Source organism: Lactuca virosa, chromosome 2 (genome assembly GCF_052849685.1).
Source record: "Lactuca virosa cultivar CGN04683 chromosome 2, Lactuca_virosa_CGN04683_v6, whole genome shotgun sequence".
NCBI classification, from domain to species: domain Eukaryota; kingdom Viridiplantae; phylum Streptophyta; class Magnoliopsida; order Asterales; family Asteraceae; genus Lactuca; species Lactuca virosa.
The window spans coordinates 285229954-285251940 of NC_136427.1; the positions used below are offsets into that span (position 1 = coordinate 285229954).

Genomic DNA, 21987 nt, shown 5'->3' on the forward strand with positions numbered 1-21987 from the left:
CTTTTGTCTTAACGTGGAGTTTGTTGAAGATGCTCTAAAACCTAAATTTTGCATGACAATGTGTTATTGTAGAATGCAACTTTGCTACAGTGTCAAATTTGCCTGTGTTGCATCAAGCATATTGAAACATCCCAAAAATACAGTCTGAAAATTTCTTTTTAAATCATTACTTAAACCACAATTGTCAATTCATAACATAAATCATAGCATAAAATCATAGTGTTAATTCAAAACATAATCTTCTTATCAGAGTAAAACATCCCAGGCTGACTAGCTATGGTGTGTGCCATGCGATCATCCCGAGCTCTACTCTCCGCTACCGAAAATGCCTGAAACCAAAACTGAAAACTGTAAGCACAAAGCTTAGTGAGCTCCCCCAAACTACCACATACCATACTATAACATATAAAGCACATATTGGGCCTTGCCCACTGCATCGGACCGAAACCCGGACTAACTGGGGTCTTGTCCCCTGCATCGGACCGAAATCCGGACTAACTGGGGCCTTGCCCCTGCATCGGACCGAAGTCCGGACTAACTGGGGCCTTCCCCCTGCATCGGACCGAAGTCCGGACTAACTGGGGCCTTGCTCCTGCATCAGACCGAAATCCGGACTAACTGGGGCCTTGCCCCCTGCATCGGACCGAAGTCCGGACTAACTGAACATAGCATAACATAATCATAACTACTAGCATAAACACATATATTGCATGCTGCATCGGACCGAGGCCCGAACTAACTAACACATAAACATGCCTGAATCACAAAGACATCAAGCATACTGAACTACTGCATTGGACCAAAGTCCGAAACTACTGCTATCTAACGGGTCGGCATTGTGGCCGTAGACCCGTTCCTACTGGAAGGAAACTCACCTCGTAACACTGGCTGCTGAGATACTAAATCTGAAACTGCTTGATTGCTGCTCCGGAACTCCCGGCTACAAATCCCATAAACACTAAATCAATACTGATAACAAATCTCAGGGTAAAATGACTACTTACCCCTGGTCAAGTCAACTTCCTGGTCAAAGTCAACTTCCAGTTGACCGGACTCGCCGAGTTGGGCCGCCAACTTGCCGTGTCCCTTTCATCCATTCTAGTCCTCTACTCGCTTCTACTCGTCGAGTTTGGCAAAGACTCGACGAGTTCTTCTTCGATACAAACATCGAGTCTAACTTCATCCGACTCGCCGAGTTGTATGAACAACTCGTCGAGTTCTCCTTCATCATATGAACACGTCCAGTCTGTGGCTCGCCGAGTCGTATGAACAACTCGTCGAGTCTGAAGAACAACTCGCCGAGTTGAAGAACAACTCGTCGAGTCCCAAGCATGCTATTACTATACAGTCGATTCTAATCTATTTCAGTGCTTCCAAATCATAGATCTGAGCTTCTAGGACTGGTTTTACACGTAAAGTTTCCAACTTTACGTGCATGCACAAGGGTATGAGGCTAAAATACCCAAAATCATCAAATACTAAGCTCTTAGGGTTTGGAACAAGGCCAAGATTTCATAAAGGTGGCTATAATGAGCTCCTGGAGTTCAATAACGTCCATATCTAAGGTTTCCATCCAAAGGAAAGTCCATATCTCAAGTTTTGAATCATATAAGGCTCCAAGGAAGACATAACAAGCATAAAAGAGGGTTTAATGGAGGAATACACAAGGTAATAACTTTATTACCTGAATGAGAAACAGATGGAAACTAACTCTTGGATCTCCTTTCTCTTATATGGACCTTCTTTCCTTCCCTTCCAAAGCTTCCAAACTAGCACAAACACACTCAAGTTCAACAATGGGGGCTAGGGTTTACAGGGGAAAAGGTGCTGGAGGCTGGGGTGGGAGGCTATAATGACGTTTAAATAGGGTACAAACCCTTGAAATTAGGGCTTCATCCAGACAGGCAGACTCGCCGAGTCCCAACATATGGACTCGCCGAGTAGCCAACTTAAATCGCGAACTCATCCCGCTTCTACTCGACGAGTCGGACTACAGACTCGTCGAGTACCCCTTAAGAAATGGAGATACTTAATTAAAATTACATACCAGAAATGGGGCGTTACAACTCCCCCACTTATCTTAGACTTCGTCCTCGAAGTCTGCTGCCGCTGAATCCGAAAATAACTCAGGATAATGCTCCCTCATCTCCCCCTCGGTCTCCCACGTCCACTCTGAACCCTTTCGGTGCTGCCACTGCACCTTCACTAACTGAACCACCTTGTTCCTCAAGGTCTTCGTCTTCCGATCCAAGATCGCAACTGGTCTCTCGATATAATTCAGGCTGCTATCAACCTGAATATCCTCTAAGGGTACAACTGCTGACTCGTCCACCAAACACTTCCTCAACTGAGAAACATGGAAAATGTTGTGGTTCTGGCTAAGCTCTGCTGGAAGGTCCAACCGATAAGCAACCCGACCCACCCGGCCAAAACCCTAAAAGGACCAAGGAACCTGGGGCCCAGTTTACCCCTCTTCCGGAACCTGATAACACCCTTCCAGGGTGATACCTTCAGGAGGACCATATCGCCCACCTGAAACTTCAAGTCCGAACGCCTCCTGTCGGCGTAACTCTTCTGTCAACTCTGCGCAGTCTGCAATCTGCTACGGACCTGCTGGATCCAAAATACCATTACCGCTTGAGACCCAACACTGTCTGAAACACTGATCTGCCTGGAAGCACTGAACTTCCTGAACACTGAACTGCCTGAACATTGTACTGCCTGGAACACTGAACTGCCTGAATACTGAATTGCCTGAAACACTGGACTGCCTGAACACGAAACTGCCTGAAACACTGAACTGCCTGAAACACTGAACTGCCTGAACACTGAACTGCCTGATCACTGAACTGCCTGAAACAGCATGCTGCTACATGGCTGTTTTCCAACATCTATCGAGACCTTCCTGGTCTCAATTCATTCGTCATTCATCTGAAATACCGGGTTCCCACCCGACTGCGGAGCCCCAAGGACTCCCTACTTAGTCGCCTCACACAACTTCTGAACGAAATCCTTCTCTGAAACTAACAACTACTAGTTATCTTGTCACTGTGGCCCTAGTGGCCTTCTGATCTAACTGATCGATTCCACACGTCGAATCCTGAGGTTACCAACCCACAGCTAAACGCGATTGCTACATGACCAATTGTAGCCTTATATAACAAGTAACCTGAAGCAATCCATTTCTTCCTCGATCTCACAACTGCAGTGGCATTCCTACAGTCTTATCACTGGTTCAACTAGGTCTAATCCATCCAGACAATTCCGAAATCCACTTCGTGGATTTCCACATCCTTACTGCTACGCCCGAACTGGGGGGGCTAATGTTCCTTCCGCGTCCTAACAACGCGCTCATGTTGTCTACCAGCTAAGTGTATTCCACGGCTACGCCCGCAGTCTCACAACACTCTAGCACTACCTAACTGCTAGTGAATGCTACGGCTACACCCGCAGACTTACAACACTCTAACACTATCTCATTCGTTGGTTTCTGATCCGAACACATCCGACGACGAGTATACATACGACTTATCATTCAAGACTGAACCCATGTCCTGACTGGAATCCCCAACCTGATTCCCTAAGGCTTGCTGGCAAACATTACGGGAATGCGATCTCCTTACTGGCAAGTTTTTTCCAAACTTCCATCTCACACTATCCTCAAACCACACATCTGTCTGGACTGTCTTCCTTTCTGATAAGGATGCGAAACTTATCCCAGTTTCAAAACTGCTCCTACTTCTGAATCCTTGGATGATTCTCCCCCACTTTGATTCAACTAACGTCTTACAGCACACAATGCTGGAAGGATCCTCAATCCTTTTTACCATTCTATGCTCAATCTGTTGAAAACCACGTTTGCCATTGCTAGTGTGTCACTACTAACCAATCCAAAAGATCACACCACTTCCAAGAATCTGAATACATTTCTGGTGATAACCTGCTAAACCCAGGAAGCTCCGAATCTCAATTGGAGACCTCGGAAATTCCCACTGCATCACGGCCTCTACCTTAGTCGGAACGACTAGAATACCCTTCTGATTGACAAGGTACCAAAGAGATTGCACCTCGCACAACCAGAACTCACATTTGGGGTACCTTGCAAAAAGTCTCTCCCTTCTCAAAGTCTCTAGCACCTCCCTCAGGTGCTCCTCGTGTTGGAATATAACCGATCTAAACCCGAACTACACCTTCCCAAAGGTAGTGAGATACTACCGAGTCTTACTCATACTTGCTACAGTTACTGCATCCGAAGTAACCTGCTCTACAGGGGACGTCCTCCAGCTATCATTCCAAATCCAAGATATGCAGATGGCATATGACTCACTCACAAGTAGGTAATATAATATTCCAATATATGTACTTACTAAATCGGTGCAGTAACATAACAACAACATCATAAATAATAATTGACAGGAAGGTAAAAGATACGCACCTCCAACCTCCCGTGCTGCTCGAATCCTTGCTGAAATCAACCGGAATGCTCTGCTCCGAGCCGTGGGCGCCCTTGCCCGACCCTGACGTCTGCTGGCGGTTCTCGAAGTCACAGGAGCAGGAGCTGTCACCTGCCTTGCTGAACACAAACTCGGACAGTGGGCCTTCTTGTGGCCCCTCTGACTGCAATGGAAACATATTGGGTCAAGTCCATGGGTGATGGTAGCAGTACAATCTCTGCTAAAATGACCAGTCCGGCCGCACTTGAAACAGCCAGGATCACCACCTCTACTACTCCTACACGCACCCCCGTGCGTCCTGCCACACTTACCGCATCGGCTGCGTCCCTGGAAGTCTCTCGATCTCGAACTCGACCCTTTGGTTCTTTTACCCGAACCTGTGGGCCACTGAACCTCATCCGGTTTCCTCTTCCTTTCTGACTCCCGGTCAATCTCTCGCTCCTGCGTTAACCCATCGATCGTTTGAACAACTGCTGTCTGATCCTGGAGCTTCTCGGTCAACCTATCAGTGACCCTCTCGACGATGTCGGGTAGCTCCTCGCAAACGACTCGTGATACCTCCGCAGCAACCCAATCACGCAGAGAACTCTCCTGGGGACAGGGTGCCCCACTCACTCCCGACCCCTGATGGCAAGAGCTAAAAATGGGATCCCCCTCCCTGATGGATCCCTGGGATCCATAAGAGTCGGGCTCTAGACAAGCCCTAAACTGCCCTGAAACTATCCCGGCCCTAAAGGCCTCAAGACGACTATCCAAAAGCTCCACGATGGCCTCCCTAACCGAACCGAATATCACAGGAGTCTGATCAATGATGTTGCGCATAATCTCCGCGGAAATGACATCTCTCATCTGATCATCAAGCTGTCCGGCTCTAGAGCCTGAGCCAGATCCCTCCTCGGCACCTAAACTGCCAACTGGTATCTCGTGCAACGTCACCATGCTGAAAACATATCGCAATAACTGTCAGAATTCTCATTGTTGCTGAGGGATCTCACACACACTCTACAATTTCCCTGGTTTCGTCTTGGCCCCTCTTGAATCGAGTACGGATCCTTTGCTTTCAGTAGTACGGGCCCATACTACCTTCCACATCTATCCGTACTTTCCTCAAGATTTACCTTAACCAAACCAATCCCCTTCTACTGCTACTGATCCCTGCTACTCTCATCCTAGGCTTGCCCTAGGCAAATCTCTGACTCTACCCAAACCAGTCCTCAGCTGCTGAAGGCCTCCTTGTAATGCCAATTAGTCATCACCTGAATACCATCACATGTGACGAGGCTCAGATAATCCTTCGAGTAAAAGACTCGTCCCTACAACGGTTAGACTCAAACGAGAGCTGCGCAATAGGGCCAAATCCAGCACTCTGAGATTATTCAACCCTGATCACATGTGACGTGACGTATTCACCTAATGGCTAACTCCAATTAATCAGAGTCCCACAAGGCACAAAGCAAGCAGCATTCAGACACAGGAAACTACTCAAGCAATTCTATCCTCATAACAAGAAACTGTACTAGCATACAATGCTAAGCTCATACTATCAGGCATAACCTAAACAGGCTATCCTACTGCTGTCTACTCAATACTAGCATGCAATTCTCATAAAGCTGAAACACATATAGCAGGCACATAAGGCATCCTCCTAGATCCTTAGTCCTATTCTAGCATGCTGTTCTACTGAAACTGAAATTGATAATCATAATATAAACTTGTATGGGTAATTTGGGAGTACTTACTTGAGCTCGGTTGATTGCATGCACCACACCCTTTTTTCTCTTTTCAGAGCTCTTTTCTTTCTAAAAATTCTTTTTGCTTTTCTAAAACTCTTTTCCTTTTTAAGTTTCTTTTTGCTTTTCTAAAACTCTTTTCTTTTGAAAACTTTATACCACTTCCTTAGTTTGAGTTCAGACACACTCGGGAGTGCGCCCGAATCCCTCAAACCAAGGCTCTGATACCAACTTGAAACATCCCAAAAATACTGTCTGAAAATTTCGTTTTAAATCATTACTTTAACCACAATTGTCAATTCATAACATAAATCATAGCATAAAATCATAGTGTTAATTCAAAACATAATCTTCTTATCAGAGTAAAACATCCCAGGCTGACTAGCTATGGTGTGTGCCATGCGATCATCCCGAGCTCTACTCTCCGCTACCGGAAATACTTGAAACCAAAACTGAAAACTGTAAGCACGAAGCTTAGTGAGCTCCCCTAAACTACCACATACCATACTATAACATATAAAGCACATATTGGGCCTTGCCCACTGCATCGGACCGAAGCCCGGACTAACTGGGGCCTTGCCCCCTGCATCGGACCGAAATCCGGACTAACTGGGGCCTTCCCCCCTGCATCAGACCGAAGTCCGGACTAACTGGGGCCTTGCCCCCTGCCTCGGACCGAAGTCCGGACTAACTGGGGCCTTGCCCCCTGCATCGGACCGAAATCCGAACTAACTGGGGCCTTGCCCCCTGCATCGGACCGAAGTCCGGACTAACTGAACATAGCATAACATAATCATAACTACTAGCATAAACACATATACTGCATACTGCATCGGACCGAGGCCCGAACTAACTAACACATAAACATGCCTGAATCACAAAGACATCAAGCATATTGAACTACTGCATTGGACCAAAGTCCGAAACTACTGCTATCTAACGGGCCGACATTGTGGCCGTAGACCCGTTCCTACTGGAAGGAAACTCACCTCGTAACACTGGCTGCTGAGATACTAAATCTGAAACTGCTTGATTGCTGCTGCGGAACTCCCCGGCTACAAATCCCATAAACACTAAATCAATACTGATAACAAATCTCAGGGTAAAATTGATGGGTTTTATGGTACAACAAATAAACTAGAAACAATTCCTAAGTTCACATGCAACCTACTTTGGATCTATGTTTTAACTATTGAACATACAACTTTGAATTGCAAAACAAGAACCCTAGAGGAGAGAGGCTAATTTCGAAATTAACAAACTAGGGTTTAGGAGTTACATATCTTTCAATTGTTATAGCAAACAATTGATAATCCTCTTGATCTTGATCTTGATCTTCTTGGAAGCTTAGCACCACAAATGTAATGCCTCTAATGGAATCACACCCAAGAACTAGCAAGAAGGAAACTTGGAGGAGAGAGGATGGAGAGAGTATGCAATTTCGGCCTTAGGGTTTCTTCCAAAGAAATCAGTGCCCAAAAACATGAACCAGGAGGCTCCTTATATAGCTGAGGGATCTAGGGTTTAAGGGAAACCCTAGTTATCCTTTGCTTAGGGCCTAAGCAAACCCAAGGGCCTTATTCAAGCCCCTATGGACGAAATTATTAGGGTTTCCCCTAAAGATTTCGTCCACCCTCTTCCAAGGGGGTTCTAGAGCCTTCCACTCAACTATTAGATAATTGCAAACTAGTCCCTGCACCTTATAATTAATTCTTTTAACCCCAAAATCAATTCTGATTAATTTCTGGCTAACAATTAATTAAACATAATGATTTCTAATTAATATATTAATCCATTAACATATTAATAAATCATTTATATTAATTCATTAATCTTATAAATTAATATCTCTCCTTTCATAATTTCCTTGTCCAGTTGCTAGGTTGAGGGCAACCCAAAAGGACTGTGCTGCTATCAATTCAAGTACATACCAATTATAGTTATGGGCTTAGACACCTAATCCAACAGTCTCCCACTTGGATAAGTCTGTAACTATAATTGCTAGTATGCCTTCTAAATTTGACCAGCAAATTGTAGCTTCCAAAAAGCTGCTGCCGAACTCTGACCCAGTCAGTTACGTGTCCTAAGATAAGTGATCATATAACCCTTCGTTCTGCTTGATATCCCCAGACAAAAGACATGGAATGTAATCAATCTGTTTGTCCAGAATCTATGTTTCCCGATTCCTGATTTGCGATGATGTAGGACTTCTAATCGAACACATCAATTTAGTCCTGGCTGGGCCCAGCACATAAGTCAACACCAAATCATCGAGGGGCCCACAGATATCGCTTTTCCTGTTAGGGCAAAAGGAACGAATAAACGTTGACTCATATGCTTGTATCTTTTACTCATCAAATTATGCATGACAATACGTTTTATAACACCAAGTTACTGATGCGTTTTCGTATCACCAATGCACAACCGACTTGTAAATTACAACTCATATATCTTCGTTTCAAGATTATAAGATATTATCGTCTCAGTATTACTCGTGATGAATTCCATGAAGTAATACTCTGAGCGAGGGTTTATCCAATACTCAAATCTCAATTTCTGAGTACTCATGAACGTTGCAGCAATTCTATTGCCATGTCTATCCTTAGACAATCTGCAATCCAATTCATGACAGTCTAATTCACTACTTACTTCCAAGAGTACGAGCGACTGTGGAGTTTGAATAATCTCATTATTCAGGAAGTAAAACATGCAAAATATGAAACACAATAATAAACAATTGACAAAAGGTAGTAGCCAAACTTATAAATAATACTTTATTATTTAATCACCAAAAGTCAATTACATTTACTTTGTTACAAGTTTCAAAAACTAATCTAACTACTAAAACTAATATCATCTTTCAGTCCTATGCTCCGAGCATGCTGAATATGCTTAGCCCTACTCAGACCCTTTGTGAGAGGATCTGCTGGGTTATCTTCAGATGACACCCTCTTTACTATAAGATGGCCTTCTTCAACTCTATGTCTAATGAAATGGTACTTTCTGTCGATATGTCTGGTCTTACCATGATCTCTCGGTTCCTTTGTCAAGGCAACCGCTCCTTCATTATCGCAGAACAGTTCCATAGGCTCCTGGATGGTTGGAACAACTCCGAGATCCCCGATGAAGTTCCTCAACCAAGCTGCTTCTTTCGACGCTTCACTTGCTGCAATGTACTCTGATTCACAAGTAGAATCAGCCACCGTATTTTGCTTGGAACTCTTCCAAGTAACTGCTCCTCCATTCAGTAAAAATACCCAGCCCGACTGAGAACGGAAGTTATCTCTATCCGTCTGAAAGCTGGCATCACTGTAACCATCTACTCTCAAAGTATCATTGCCACCAAGCACAAGAACCCAGTCCTTTGTCCTTCGCAAATACTTGAGTGTATTCTTAACTGCTATCCAATGAGCTCTACCTGGGTTTCCCTGATAGCGACTGACCATGCTCAAAGCAAATGCCACATCAGGGCGAGTACATGTCATAGCGTACATGATCGATCCGACAGCGGAAGCATAAGGTACACGACTCATGTCATCTATTTCAACATCTGTACTCGGGCATTGAGTCTTACTCAATTTGGTATTGCTCTGGATAGGTAGCTCTCCCTTCTTGGAATTTTCCATACTAAACCTCTTTAGTACCTTATCCAAGTATGTGCTCTGACTAAGTCCAATTAGTCTCTTCTTTCTATCTCTCAATATTCTAATCCCAAGAATATAGGCAGCTTCTCCAAGGTCTTTCATGGCAAAACACTTTCCAAGCCAAGACTTAACTTCTTTCAAGGTTGGAACGTCGTTACCAATGAGTAATATGTCATCGACATACAACACCAGAAAAGTTACTATACTCCCACTAGCCTTGATATACACACAGAACTCATCTTCACTTCTAGAGAAACCAAACTCTTTGACTTTCTCATGGAAGCAAAGATTCCAACTGCGAGATGCTTGTTTCAATCCATAAATGGATTTCTCAAGCTTGCACACTCTATTGGGGAACTTCGCATCAACAAAACCCTCTGGCTGACTCATGTAAACATCTTCAGCCAACTTCCCATTAAGGAAAGCAGTTTTGACATCCATCTGCCAGATTTCATAATCATGAAAGGCAGCTATGGCGAGCAATATCCTAATAGATTTAATCTTAGCTACTGGTGAGAAGGTCTCATCATAGTCAACCCCTGGGGTTTGAGTGAAACCTTTTGCAACCAGTCGAGCCTTGAATGTGTGCACATTTCCATCCATGTCTGTCTTCTTCTTGAAGATCCATTTGCACCCAACTGTCTTACGACCTGGTGCACTATCAACCAAATTCCAAACTTGGTTGTCATACATGGACTTAATCTCGTTGTCCATTGCCTCTTTCCACTTGGAAGCCTCTAGGCCTGCCATTGCTTCCTTATAAGTGATTGGTTCATCTAAGTTTACCAGTGTTCTGTCACTTATGAATGTGTCACCATCTGAAGTAATATGAAAACCATACAACTCAGGTGGCACACTCACCCTAGTGGATCTTCTAAGAGGTAATGAGTTATCGATTGGTTCAACAGGAACTGTTTCCTCTGGTTGAGTGCTAGTGTCATCTAAGGTTCCTTCATTGGATGACTCTTGAATTTCTTCAAGGTCAATAGTGCTCCCACTGTCCTCTTTGAATATGAGCTCTCTTTCAAGAAAGACTCCTCTTCGTGCTACAAAGACCACGTTCTCACTAGGCCTGTAGAACAAATATCCAAAAGACTGCTTTGGGTAACCAATGAAAACACATTTCTCACTTCTAGCTGCTAGCTTGTCGTGAGTCTCTCGTCTTACGAAAGCTTCACAACCCCAGACTTTAATATGTGCTAACGAGGGAACTTTCCCTGTCCACATTTCGTGAGGTGTTTTGGCAACCTTCTTTGTAGGGACAAGATTGAGGATGTGGGCGGCTGTCTCTAAGGCATACCCCCAGAAGTGAATAGGAAGCGAAGCCCGACTCATCATAGAACGAACCATGTCTAACAAGGTTCGATTGCGCCTCTCAGCTACACCATTTAACTGTGGTGTCCTAGGAGGAGTCAATTGTGAGACTATCCCACATTCTTTCAGATAGTCGTTAAACTCGATACTAAGATACTCCCCGCCTCTATCGGATCTAAGTATCTTTATCTTTCTGCCCAATTGATTTTCGACTTCATGCTTAAACTCTTTGAACTTTTCAAAAGTTTCTGACTTATGCTTGATCAAGTAGATATATCCATATCTGCTATAATCGTCAGTGAAAGTCACATAGAATCGATTAGCATCTCTTGTAGTTGATCTGAAGGGCCCACACACATCCGTGTGTATGAGATCCAACAAACCTTCACCTCTTTCACAAGACCCTGTGAATGGTGATTTTGTCATCTTTCCCAAAAGACAAGATTCACACATATCATCTGACTTTAGGTCAAATGATTCCAACACTCCATCCTTTTGGAGTTGGGCTATGCGTTTCTTGTTAATGTGTCCAAGACGACAATGCCACAAGCATGCCTTGTCTACACTATTAGACAAGTCAATATTAAGTACACTATTTCCTAGGCTATCAACACAAGTCACTGTTTCATACACACCATTACAAGGCAAAGCTTCAAACATAAAAACACCATTCTTATAAACAGAAATTGAACCATTCAAATCATTAAAAGAATATGTAAAACCTTGTCTGAACAATGCATGAAATGAAATAATGTTTCTCGTCATCTCAGACGAATAACAACAATTTATTAAATCTAATCTAACATCATTACTAAGCAGAAGCTGATAAACTCCGATCTTGGTTACTGGTGAAGACTTTCTGTTTCCCATGATCAGGTTTATCCTTCCTCGCTCTATCTCCTCACTTTCCTTTAGACCCTGCAAATCAGAACAGATATGAAAACCACATCCTGTATCAAGGACCCATGAACGAGAAGATAATGAGTTATTAGCAGAAATAGTGTAAATACCTGCCGAAGATGGCTTCACTTTGCCATCCTTGATATCTTGCAGATATTGTGGGCAAGATCTCTTCCAATGCCCCTTTTGGTTGCAGTAAAAGCAAACTGCCTCTTTTGGATCAGAAACATGGGGAGTGGAACCATTGGGCTTAGCCTTTGGGCCATTACTAGATGACCCAGCTTGAGCCTTGCTCTTCCAGTTTTGCTTGGGAGGACCTTTCCTCTTTTTCCCCTTTCCCTGTCCAATAGCCAAAACAGGGGCACTCGTAGGTGTGGAGGGTATACTTTTACCCTTCATCCCTGCCTCAGCTGTCTGCAACAAGTTGTGCAATTGGGCCAAGGTCTGCTCAGTATTGTTCAAATGGTAAGTTAGAATAAACTGACCATAACATTCAGGAAGTGAGTTCAAGACCATGTCAATGGCCAATTCCTCATCAAAGTGAATATTGAGCTTGACCAAACGCTCTATGTAGCGTTGCATTCTTTGCACATGTGACACTACCGACTCCCCATCCTTCATCTTGCAAGCCATGAGTGACTTGACTACTTTGAACTTTTCTTGACGAGCTCGCTTATGGTACTTTTCCATAAGGTCCTTGTTCATCTCGAAAGGCCAGTAGTCCTCATAGTACCTCTGCAGTTCTGGGGACATAGTTGCCACCATGATGCATGCCACTTTGGTAGCATCATCGTAATGTTTCTTGTAGGCAGCAAGATCTTCAGGAGTAGCTTCATTCTCATCAAGCTCTTTGAGCTCCTTTTCAAGAACATATTCTTTGTTCTCGAAACGAAGAGCCATCTTGATGTTGCGCATCCAATCGTTATAGTTTGAGCCATCCATAACGACTTTGGAGCAGATATTGAGCAAAGAGAAGTTCTGGTTGGAGGAGGATGAAGCAGAAGTGTTTCCAGGAGTAGACATCTGAAAAGAAAGAAAGTTTTAGTTAGATTTCAAGATACCTTAATAGAATAACCCAAAGATATAATATCAAGGTTAGGATCCAACTATGAAGATTCACATCTTAGAAATGGGATGCCGAGATCCAAGTGCAAATTTCATAAAGGTAGGTGAATGACGATTCACCAATTCCACCATTAGACGAAACAAACGAAGTGAAATTCCTAATTCTTTTGAGATACATTGGAACTATTCAATGGCATGTTTTAATCTCAGATTATGCTCTTCTATTTGTGACTGGGATGCCGAGGATCACAAACAAGATGTGAATAACCATGCAAATGTGCTTGGTAACCTCATTGTCTTTATCATTAACTATTGATGTGCTGGTAAACCACACACGCTCCATCAAAATGACAATTATGAGATACCCATTACTACTCTTTATTGGTGCCTTTTAGTGTGCTGGTTAACCACACACGCTCCACTAACGACCAATAAAGCATAATGTGCAATTTCATGGATTAGCATACTTTTCACATTTTTCCTAAAGTAACTAGAGTTGGGATTTTGAAAATAATGTTCTAGTACTTTTAATATCATTATACTTTTAATGAGAGGTAGTTGTCCTATCAAATCCTTTCTGCTAACGACCCTCCACTAATCAAGGAAGCGGTGGGTGAGAGTGGACACCCATTCAACTACCATTTTATAGGCAGTTTCCTTATACCCCCCTTATAGATTAGCTTCGTGAATGAGGCATACTAGCGATTTGACTGACCATGTTCTTATACATATATAATATTAAACTTTTAATTATAATATATATATAAGGTGTGTTTTAAAACATTTTAAAACTTCAAGGGTTTATAAATTTCGAAATTTAAGCTATTAAATTTAAATTTAAATAAACCAATTAACTAGATTTAATATTTATCTTTTAATTAACTATTAATCAAATTATTAAATCTTGTAAGGATTATCTAATTAAATTAATCCATTAATTTAATCTTAATCCTTATCCCTCTAAATTTCGAAAATTAGCGTAAGGATAATTATCCAATTAATCTAATTAAGTAACAATTATCCAAAACAAGAAACCCTAGTTATCCTCTAGCATATTTCGAAATTTACAAGGGAGGAGGCTAGGGTTTTCAAAACCCTAACCCTAATTTCGATTAGGGTTCTTTGGAGGCTAGGGTTTTCGAAAAAACCCTTTGATCCAAAACCCTAGAAATCGAAAATTTGGCCTTTAGGGTTTAATAGCTATAAACCCTAATTTGCAATTCAACAATTGTAGCAATTCAATTTAAAACAACTAGGCTCTGATACCACTGATGGGTTTTATGGTACAACAAATAAACTAGAAACAATTCCTAAGTTCACATGCAACCTACTTTGGATCTATGTTTTAACTATTGAACATACAACTTTGAATTGCAAAACAAGAACCCTAGAGGAGAGAGGCTAATTTCGAAATTAACAAACTAGGGTTTAGGAGTTACATACCTTTCAATTGTTATAGCAAACAATTGATAATCCTCTTGATCTTGATCTTGATCTTCTTGGAAGCTTAGCACCACAAATGTAATGCCTCTAATGGAATCACACCCAAGAACTAGCAAGAAGGAAACTTGGAGGAGAGAGGATGGAGAGAGTATGCAATTTCGGCCTTAGGGTTTCTTCCAAAGAAATCAGTGCCCAAAAACATGAACCAGGAGGCTCCTTATATAGCTGAGGGATCTAGGGTTTAAGGGAAACCCTAGTTATCCTTTGCTTAGGGCCTAAGCAAACCCAAAGGCCTTATTCAAGCCCCTATGGACGAAATTATTAGGGTTTCCCCTAAAGATTTCGTCCACCCTCTTCCAAGGAGGTTCTAGAGCCTTCCACTCAACTATTAGATAATTGCAAACTAGTCCCTGCACCTTATAATTAATTCTTTTAACCCCAAAATCAATTCTGATTAATTTCTGGCTAACAATTAATTAAACATAATGATTTCTAATTAATATATTAATCCATTAACATATTAATAAATCATTTATATTAATTCATTAATCTTATAAATTAATATTTCTCCTTTCATAATTTCTTTGTCCAGTTGCTAGGTTGAGGGCAACCCAAAAGGACTGTGCTGCTATCAATTCAAGTACATACCAATTATAGTTATGGGCTTAGACACCTAATCCAACAAAAATGACTACTTACCCCTGGTCAAAGTCAACTTCCAGTTGACCGGACTCGCCGAGTTGGGCCGCCAACTCGCCGAGTCCCTTTCATCCATTCTAGTCCTCTACTCGCTTCTACTCGTCGAGTTTGGCAAAGACTCGACGAGTTCTTCTTCGATACAAACATCGAGTCTAACTTCATCCGACTCGCCGAGTTGTATGAACAACTCGTCGAGTTCTCCTTCATCATATGAACACGTCCAGTCTGTGGCTCGCCGAGTCGTATGAACAACTCGTCGAGTCTGAAGAACAACTCGCCGAGTTGAAGAACAACTCGTCGAGTCCCAAGCATGCTATTACTATACAGTCGATTCTAATCTATTTCAGTGCTTCCAAATCATAGATCTGAGCTTCTAGGACTGGTTTTACACGTAAAGTTTCCAACTTTACGTGCATGCACAAGGGTATGAGGCTAAAATACCCAAAATCATCAAATACTAGGCTCTTAGGGTTTGGAACAAGGCCAAGATTTCATAAAGGTGGCTATAATGAGCTCCTGGAGTTCAATAACGTCCAGATCTAAGGTTTCCATCCAAAGGAAAGTCCATATCTCAAGTTTTGAATCATATAAGGCTCCAAGGAAGACATAACAAGCATAAAAGAGGGTTTAATGGAGGAATACACAAGGTAATAACTTTATTACCTGAATGAGAAACAGATGGAAACTAACTCTTGGATCTCCTTTCTCTTATATGGACCTTCTTTCGTTCCCTTCCAAAGCTTCCAAACTAGCACAAACACACTCAAGTTCAACAATGGGGGCTAGGGTTTACAGGGGAAAAGGTGTTGGAGGCTGGGGTGGGAGGCTATAATGACGTTTAAATAGGGTACAAACCCTTGAAATTAGGGCTTCATCCAGACAGGCAGACTCGCCGAGTCCCAACATATGGACTCGCCGAGTAGCCAACTTAAATCGCGAACTCATCCCGCTTCTACTCGACGAGTCGGGCTATAGACTCGTCGAGTACCCCTTAAGAAATGGAGATACTTAATTAAAATTACATACCAGAAATGGGGCGTTACACATATATACTACTTTCCATTTATATGCAACATTTTTGTATTGCTATTGCATTATTACTATTTTATGCTAATTCCGAAATTAACATCTATTGGAGAATTATCAGATTGTTATAATCTCATTTAGATAGAAATATTTGCTAACTATTACGGGTTTTAGAATTTGATTACGGGTTTTAGAATTTGATTAAGACATTTTGTAGGGTTTTATATAAAGCCATTAGATGTCATATTTTTATTCATTCATTCATCCTCTTTTCTCTTTTCATCCTTTGGCGGTTTCTACTTTTTGTACCCTATGGTTTTTATGTTTTGGGTTTCCATTCAAATTTTCGTGTGTTCTTCGTGAGTTGATTATTTGTGTTCCAAACATTCTTAGTTTATAACAATTTGGTGAGTTGATTATTTGTGTTTCAAACATTGTTTGTTTATAAGGCTGGAGGGAGTGGTGCCACCGAAACCGCACTTCTTCCCCCGCCACATAAGCGTCATGTCATTTTTTACCACACAAGTGTGGTTTCTTGCCACACCAAGGGAGTGGTGCCACACTTTTATTTTCTTTTTTTTTTTTTGTTTTTTATAACTATTTTAATATAATAAAGCTTATTTTTTTTAACTATTTTAATTTAATAAAACTTCTTTTTTAATAAAAAACATAATTTTTCATTACTTGAAAATTAAAAAAACATTACATTGCATTACCAAAAAAAAAAAAAAACGAAAATCACACACATGACATTTAAATAATCCTAGAAACTTAAAAAACACAAATAAAATAACTAAAGCAAACTACATAAAGTCGTTCTCCGAGAACTCGTCTTCGGAGTCATCCGGTGGATCCAAATTAAGGTTAATGTTTTGAACCCCGTAAATGTGTTCCACCAAGTTATTGCGAAGATTGTGAAATGTTTCAGTGCAACGTATCTCTGCTCTCCTGTTCATATACTCTTCGCCACCAATTTCTATTGGTTGTGTCTCTGGTATGGTTTCTTCCTCGTCAAACGCACATATTGCTCTTCCTTCGTCTTCAATAATCATGTTATGCAATATGAGACATGTATACATGATTTCTTGAAGTTTTTCCTTGCCTAAATAAGCTGCTGGTTTTTTCAATATGAATCACCGTTTATTCAGAGCTCCAAAAGCACGCTCAACATCCTTCCTAGCTCTTTCTTGAGCTCTCTTGAATTTCTTTCGTCTAGAACCATGTGGACACGTAAACGATTTAACAAACACAGCATACTCAGGATAGATTCCATAGACCAGATAATAACCATACTTATATGACGTTCCACGCACTTCAAAAGAAGAATCTGGTGCGGATCCATCGTATATTTTGTTAAATATTGGTGAACGATTAAGAACGTTAATGTCGTTAATCGAACCAGGAGAACCAAAAAAAGCATGTCAAATCCACATATCTTGTGATGCAACTGCTTCAAGTATGACCGTTGGGTGACCATGATCACCTCGGTAAATTGCACATGATATGATGTAGGGCAATTTTCTCATGCCCAATTGAGACAATCTAAACTTCCTAGCATTCCAGGAAACCCATGCACACTAGCATGATGAGCTTGCAATTGCAGGATGTCATTACGTGTAGGCTTACGTAAATATTTTGGACCATAAAACTGAATTACAGTTTTGCAGAAAAAATGGAGACTGTCTCGTGTGATCCTAGCAGACATCCTAAAAGTTTCGTCTAACGCATCAGGCGGAATGTCATATGCTAACTGACGAAGTGCGGTCGTGCATTTTTGTAAGGGAGTGAAACCAGGTGCACCTCTAGCATCGTAGCCTTGTTGAAAAAAAATGCACTCCCTCGTTACATCTTCAACTATACGTTCGTATAAACCTTTGAACATTCTGAAGCGCCTACGAAAATAATACCCTTGATAAGTGGCATTCTCTTCAAAATAGTCTTGCACCAAACGTTGGTTGGCTTCTTCACGATTTCTACAAATATATCTTCGTGTTCTCTGTTGAGAACTTGCAGCTGCGTTGTTGCATAAAGCATCGTATGTTTGTTCCGACATTTGAGCACACGCAACAGCGGTATCAAAAATAGTCTGAAATTCTTCAGAAGATGAAGAATATGACATTTTTGAGAGAGTGGTGATTTTTTTTTTTAATTTTGAGAGAGAGAAAAGGTTGTATTGTGGTTTAAAACAAATGAATTGGATATGTATATATAGGAAAAAAAGGCAAAAAAAAAAAAAAAATTCCGGACGCAAAGGACTGTCAACGGTCAAAAGGTGGAACATCCAATCAGATTGCGCGGTTGTTTCTAGCCGCACTGCGGTTTTGGCCGCAGGAAACCGCACCCTGGGGGTGTTGTTCGCGGTCCACGTGGTTGCACTGCGGTTTGGAACCGCACCACACACCGTATAGCCTAATAATTTTGTTGATAATTCTGAAAAATTAATCATTTGATAACACCTTTAGTTTTGTTATTTTAGTGAGCATTCAATTGGTATATTGCCTCTTCCTTTTTCTTGTTTAGAACTTGAGCGAATAAAAGAAAACAAAAACAAGGACATACAAGGCTGCATGAATCACTGCCAGTCTAGTCCTACTATATAAAGACCAAAACAGTTTTTCAAAGTTTTCATAATAAATCTGCATAGTACAGTGCTACCTACCAACAAGTATTCCTCATAGACTTAGACTGTTGCCTTTTTATATTTTCTTGTAGCAATCATGTTTTTCTTGAATGCTACACATCTCTTTTTACATTATTTGAATGAAAATTTATGGGGTTTACACCAAAATTAAACTACTTTCTTGTCATATCAGACATCAATATCAAACCTTTCTACATAAAACAAAAATTATATGAATACTACTTATTATAATATTTGATGTAATCTTTGGTGAGGAACACACGATAAAAAAAAAAACAAAAACAAAATTATGAACCTCGAGAAACCATTTCAAGTTCCATGAACATTTTGAGTCTTTGACCACTAAAACAAGCAAATGCAATTTACATTTCGAACATCTAAAATTCACATACTCAAAACTTAACAATTTTCAAACAGAAAAATCAAAGGATTACCCACAAACTAACTACCACTGACTCTCCTTCCATCCTCCAAATTCTTGTGCATAACTTTCATTTTCCACCTGTAAGTATCCATCAAATCAAAGACATAGATTATATATAACTATATAAGCCAATTAATTATCAAAAATACCTGTCATTCTTGTATGTTTTTTGTATCAATTGTGTATATAACAGTTTTAATTTAAGAGAGTGTGTACCCTTGGGGTGAAGGAGACACCCACTCGAAGATCTCCACGGTAGCTTTGGCTACTATCCACGATACTATACTTTTGAGCACGTAGCTCAAAGCTTCCATTCTCCACTCCTAGTTCCAGTACTTCTTTCAAGTATATTCTGCATGCATACAAGAACTTGTGATTTTTTGTGAAACTGTAATCAAAATGTTATCATTGGTTTAATAAATTAGTCTTTACATACGTTGTTTGTCCAATGTAGTCATCAGATGAGAATGTATCATGGTCCATTATCTTGAGAACAAGCTTAGGTTGTTCATCTGATCCTGGAAATTCCACCCTGAATTTGAATGTTTCATTCCAGCTTGGCTTGCTTCCCTGCCCTGCATCATTTAAAGATGACAATTAAGTTTACAATGGAAAAAAAAACCATTTAATTTAACTAAATAAGGAAAATGTTTTACCTTTGGCAATAGTGCTCTTGTGTTCTTGACTCTTGTACTGAATCAACACATATGGATCTATTTTATCTGTGTAAAATGAACCAATAGTATAAAGTTATGTTGTGCTTGTAAGTCTTTTAAGGAAACATAGATTTATGGTTTTTTTATTGATCAAGATTCGTGTACGCTTCAAGTTCAGCTATTACCCCACAATCATATAGACAAAAAAATTGGTAAGTGGAGCCCAAAAATCACTAACATGATAGTATTAATTAGATCAACTATAGATCTTAACTAATAAATCATGTGATCAGGTGAGAAATTAACACACGATGAACGGAGTGCTAACAATCAATGGTTGACTACAACAAAATATCATAAATACTGTAATTTTTAATGAAAATAACCAAAATATCCAGACTGGAATGTGGTAGGTCCACCAAATTAATTAATGTGTTAATGCGAAGAACGTTTGTAGGACTTTCTAGTGCAGAAATGAATCTTCGTCAGCTGATCATGTCGAATTCCAGCCGAAGATTTACGAGAAACAGATGCAATACACATATAAAATGAACAATCGCGTCTGATCAAACAAAATTCGAACAAAATCGGTGTACAAAAGGTATAAGAAGAATTGGAATTGAAAAAAATAAGAAACATACTGAGGAAATCGGAATTGCTAAGACCACGAGCATCCACCAGATTCACCTCCATTATTCCGATCGTCATCTCTCTTATTTTCAGATTTCTCTCTCCCTATGAATCTATCTGGTTTGCTAAATCACACAGAAGAATGAAGTGAAAATGAAATTGAAAATCACACGCACACGGCAGCGTACATTAATGGAACTATAAAGACTGGGAGATGAGAGTATCTACTATCTATACTATTACAAGTTAAACCCTCATATTTTGAATTCATGCCAATCAACCTACCTCGTCTTTAATGGTTATTTAAAGAGTCAGTTGTTTGGTTGGTTGTGGTGTTATTGTTTTGATCAAGACTTCAAGATTCCTACAATGGCTGGCGTCTTTGACTTGTTCAGCATGGAGTGGACTTTTCAAATCTAGTTGAAGTTTTCTTTCCCTCATGAGAAGAGTAGCTTCTTTATTATAAACTTTTACTAAGTGAATAAGAAATGTAATTTTTTTTTTATTTCTCATAATTATTAGTTCATGGTCTCCAAATTATAGATTTCGTTTGAGGAAATTAAAGCAAAGGCATTTTGATACTTGAAAAATGTTATTCTATTACATTTTAGACAAAATATCCAAATTTGTTCACTTGCTTTGCAAAATGTCATATGGTAAAGACAACTACACTAGTATAGAAAGCATTTGTTATTACGGTTAAAACCATTAATTGGTGCGGTTATCGAACCGTGTCAACTAATATCGCATCAACAAATACCCTTATTTAATTGTGTGGTTATAAAAATGCACCAAACACAGCCAAAACCGCACCAACAAACAAGAAACCACGCCACTAAATACAAAATTGTATTATTAAACATAAAACGCACTATTATAAAACTGCACTCAAAGACAACCAAAAATATTGACATGATTAATAATTTTCTTAACGAAAAAATTAGATGAGTATACGAATTCAAAGTTTTTCGATCCTTCCTGAAGACCATATATTACATATGCATCAACCATGATGTTAAATGATGTTGTATTTGGTTCAAAACCCATATGTGACGACTTATGTGTCTGTCTTGAAATGCTTGTCTTGGAATGCTGGAGTACGCGATTGCTTTTACCTCTGGATGAGATTACTAATCCTTGGTTTTGCCTAAACCATAAACTCATAATATAAATATAACAAAGAAATTCTAATCCAGTTAGTTAACAAGAAAATAAAAAAGAAATGGAAGAATACCTTTTGCATATCAAATTTCGACTCCCCGTTGTTGGATAACGAAGTAAAAGAGATATACTTAGAAAACAAGCATACCAAGAACTTATAATGGTGAAGCGTCACTAGCGAGAAGGGGTCGTCATAGGTT

At 40.4% G+C, this 21987-nt stretch overlaps 2 protein-coding genes across 2 annotated transcripts; both read right to left on the reverse strand.

The window, feature by feature from the left end:
* Nucleotides 1-17797: 17797 nt before the first annotated feature.
* LOC145158596 (uncharacterized) lies at nucleotides 17798-18394 on the reverse strand. Its single transcript, XM_079077472.1, has one exon. It carries the CDS (start codon nucleotides 18392-18394, stop codon nucleotides 17798-17800), a length of 597 nt encoding a protein of 198 aa, XP_078933598.1.
* A 788-nt stretch (nucleotides 18395-19182) lies between these two features.
* Nucleotides 19183-20844, reverse strand: LOC145157064 (Calcium-dependent lipid-binding (CaLB domain) family protein). Its single transcript, XM_079076211.1, has 5 exons — nucleotides 20638-20844; nucleotides 19997-20062; nucleotides 19777-19915; nucleotides 19557-19692; nucleotides 19183-19418 (listed from the first exon to the last, which is right to left on the reverse strand). The coding sequence occupies exons 1-5, from the start codon at nucleotides 20702-20704 to the stop codon at nucleotides 19362-19364; spliced, it is 465 nt and encodes a 154-aa protein (XP_078932337.1). The 5' UTR covers nucleotides 20705-20844; the 3' UTR covers nucleotides 19183-19361.
* Between the last annotated feature and the right edge of the window lie 1143 nt (nucleotides 20845-21987).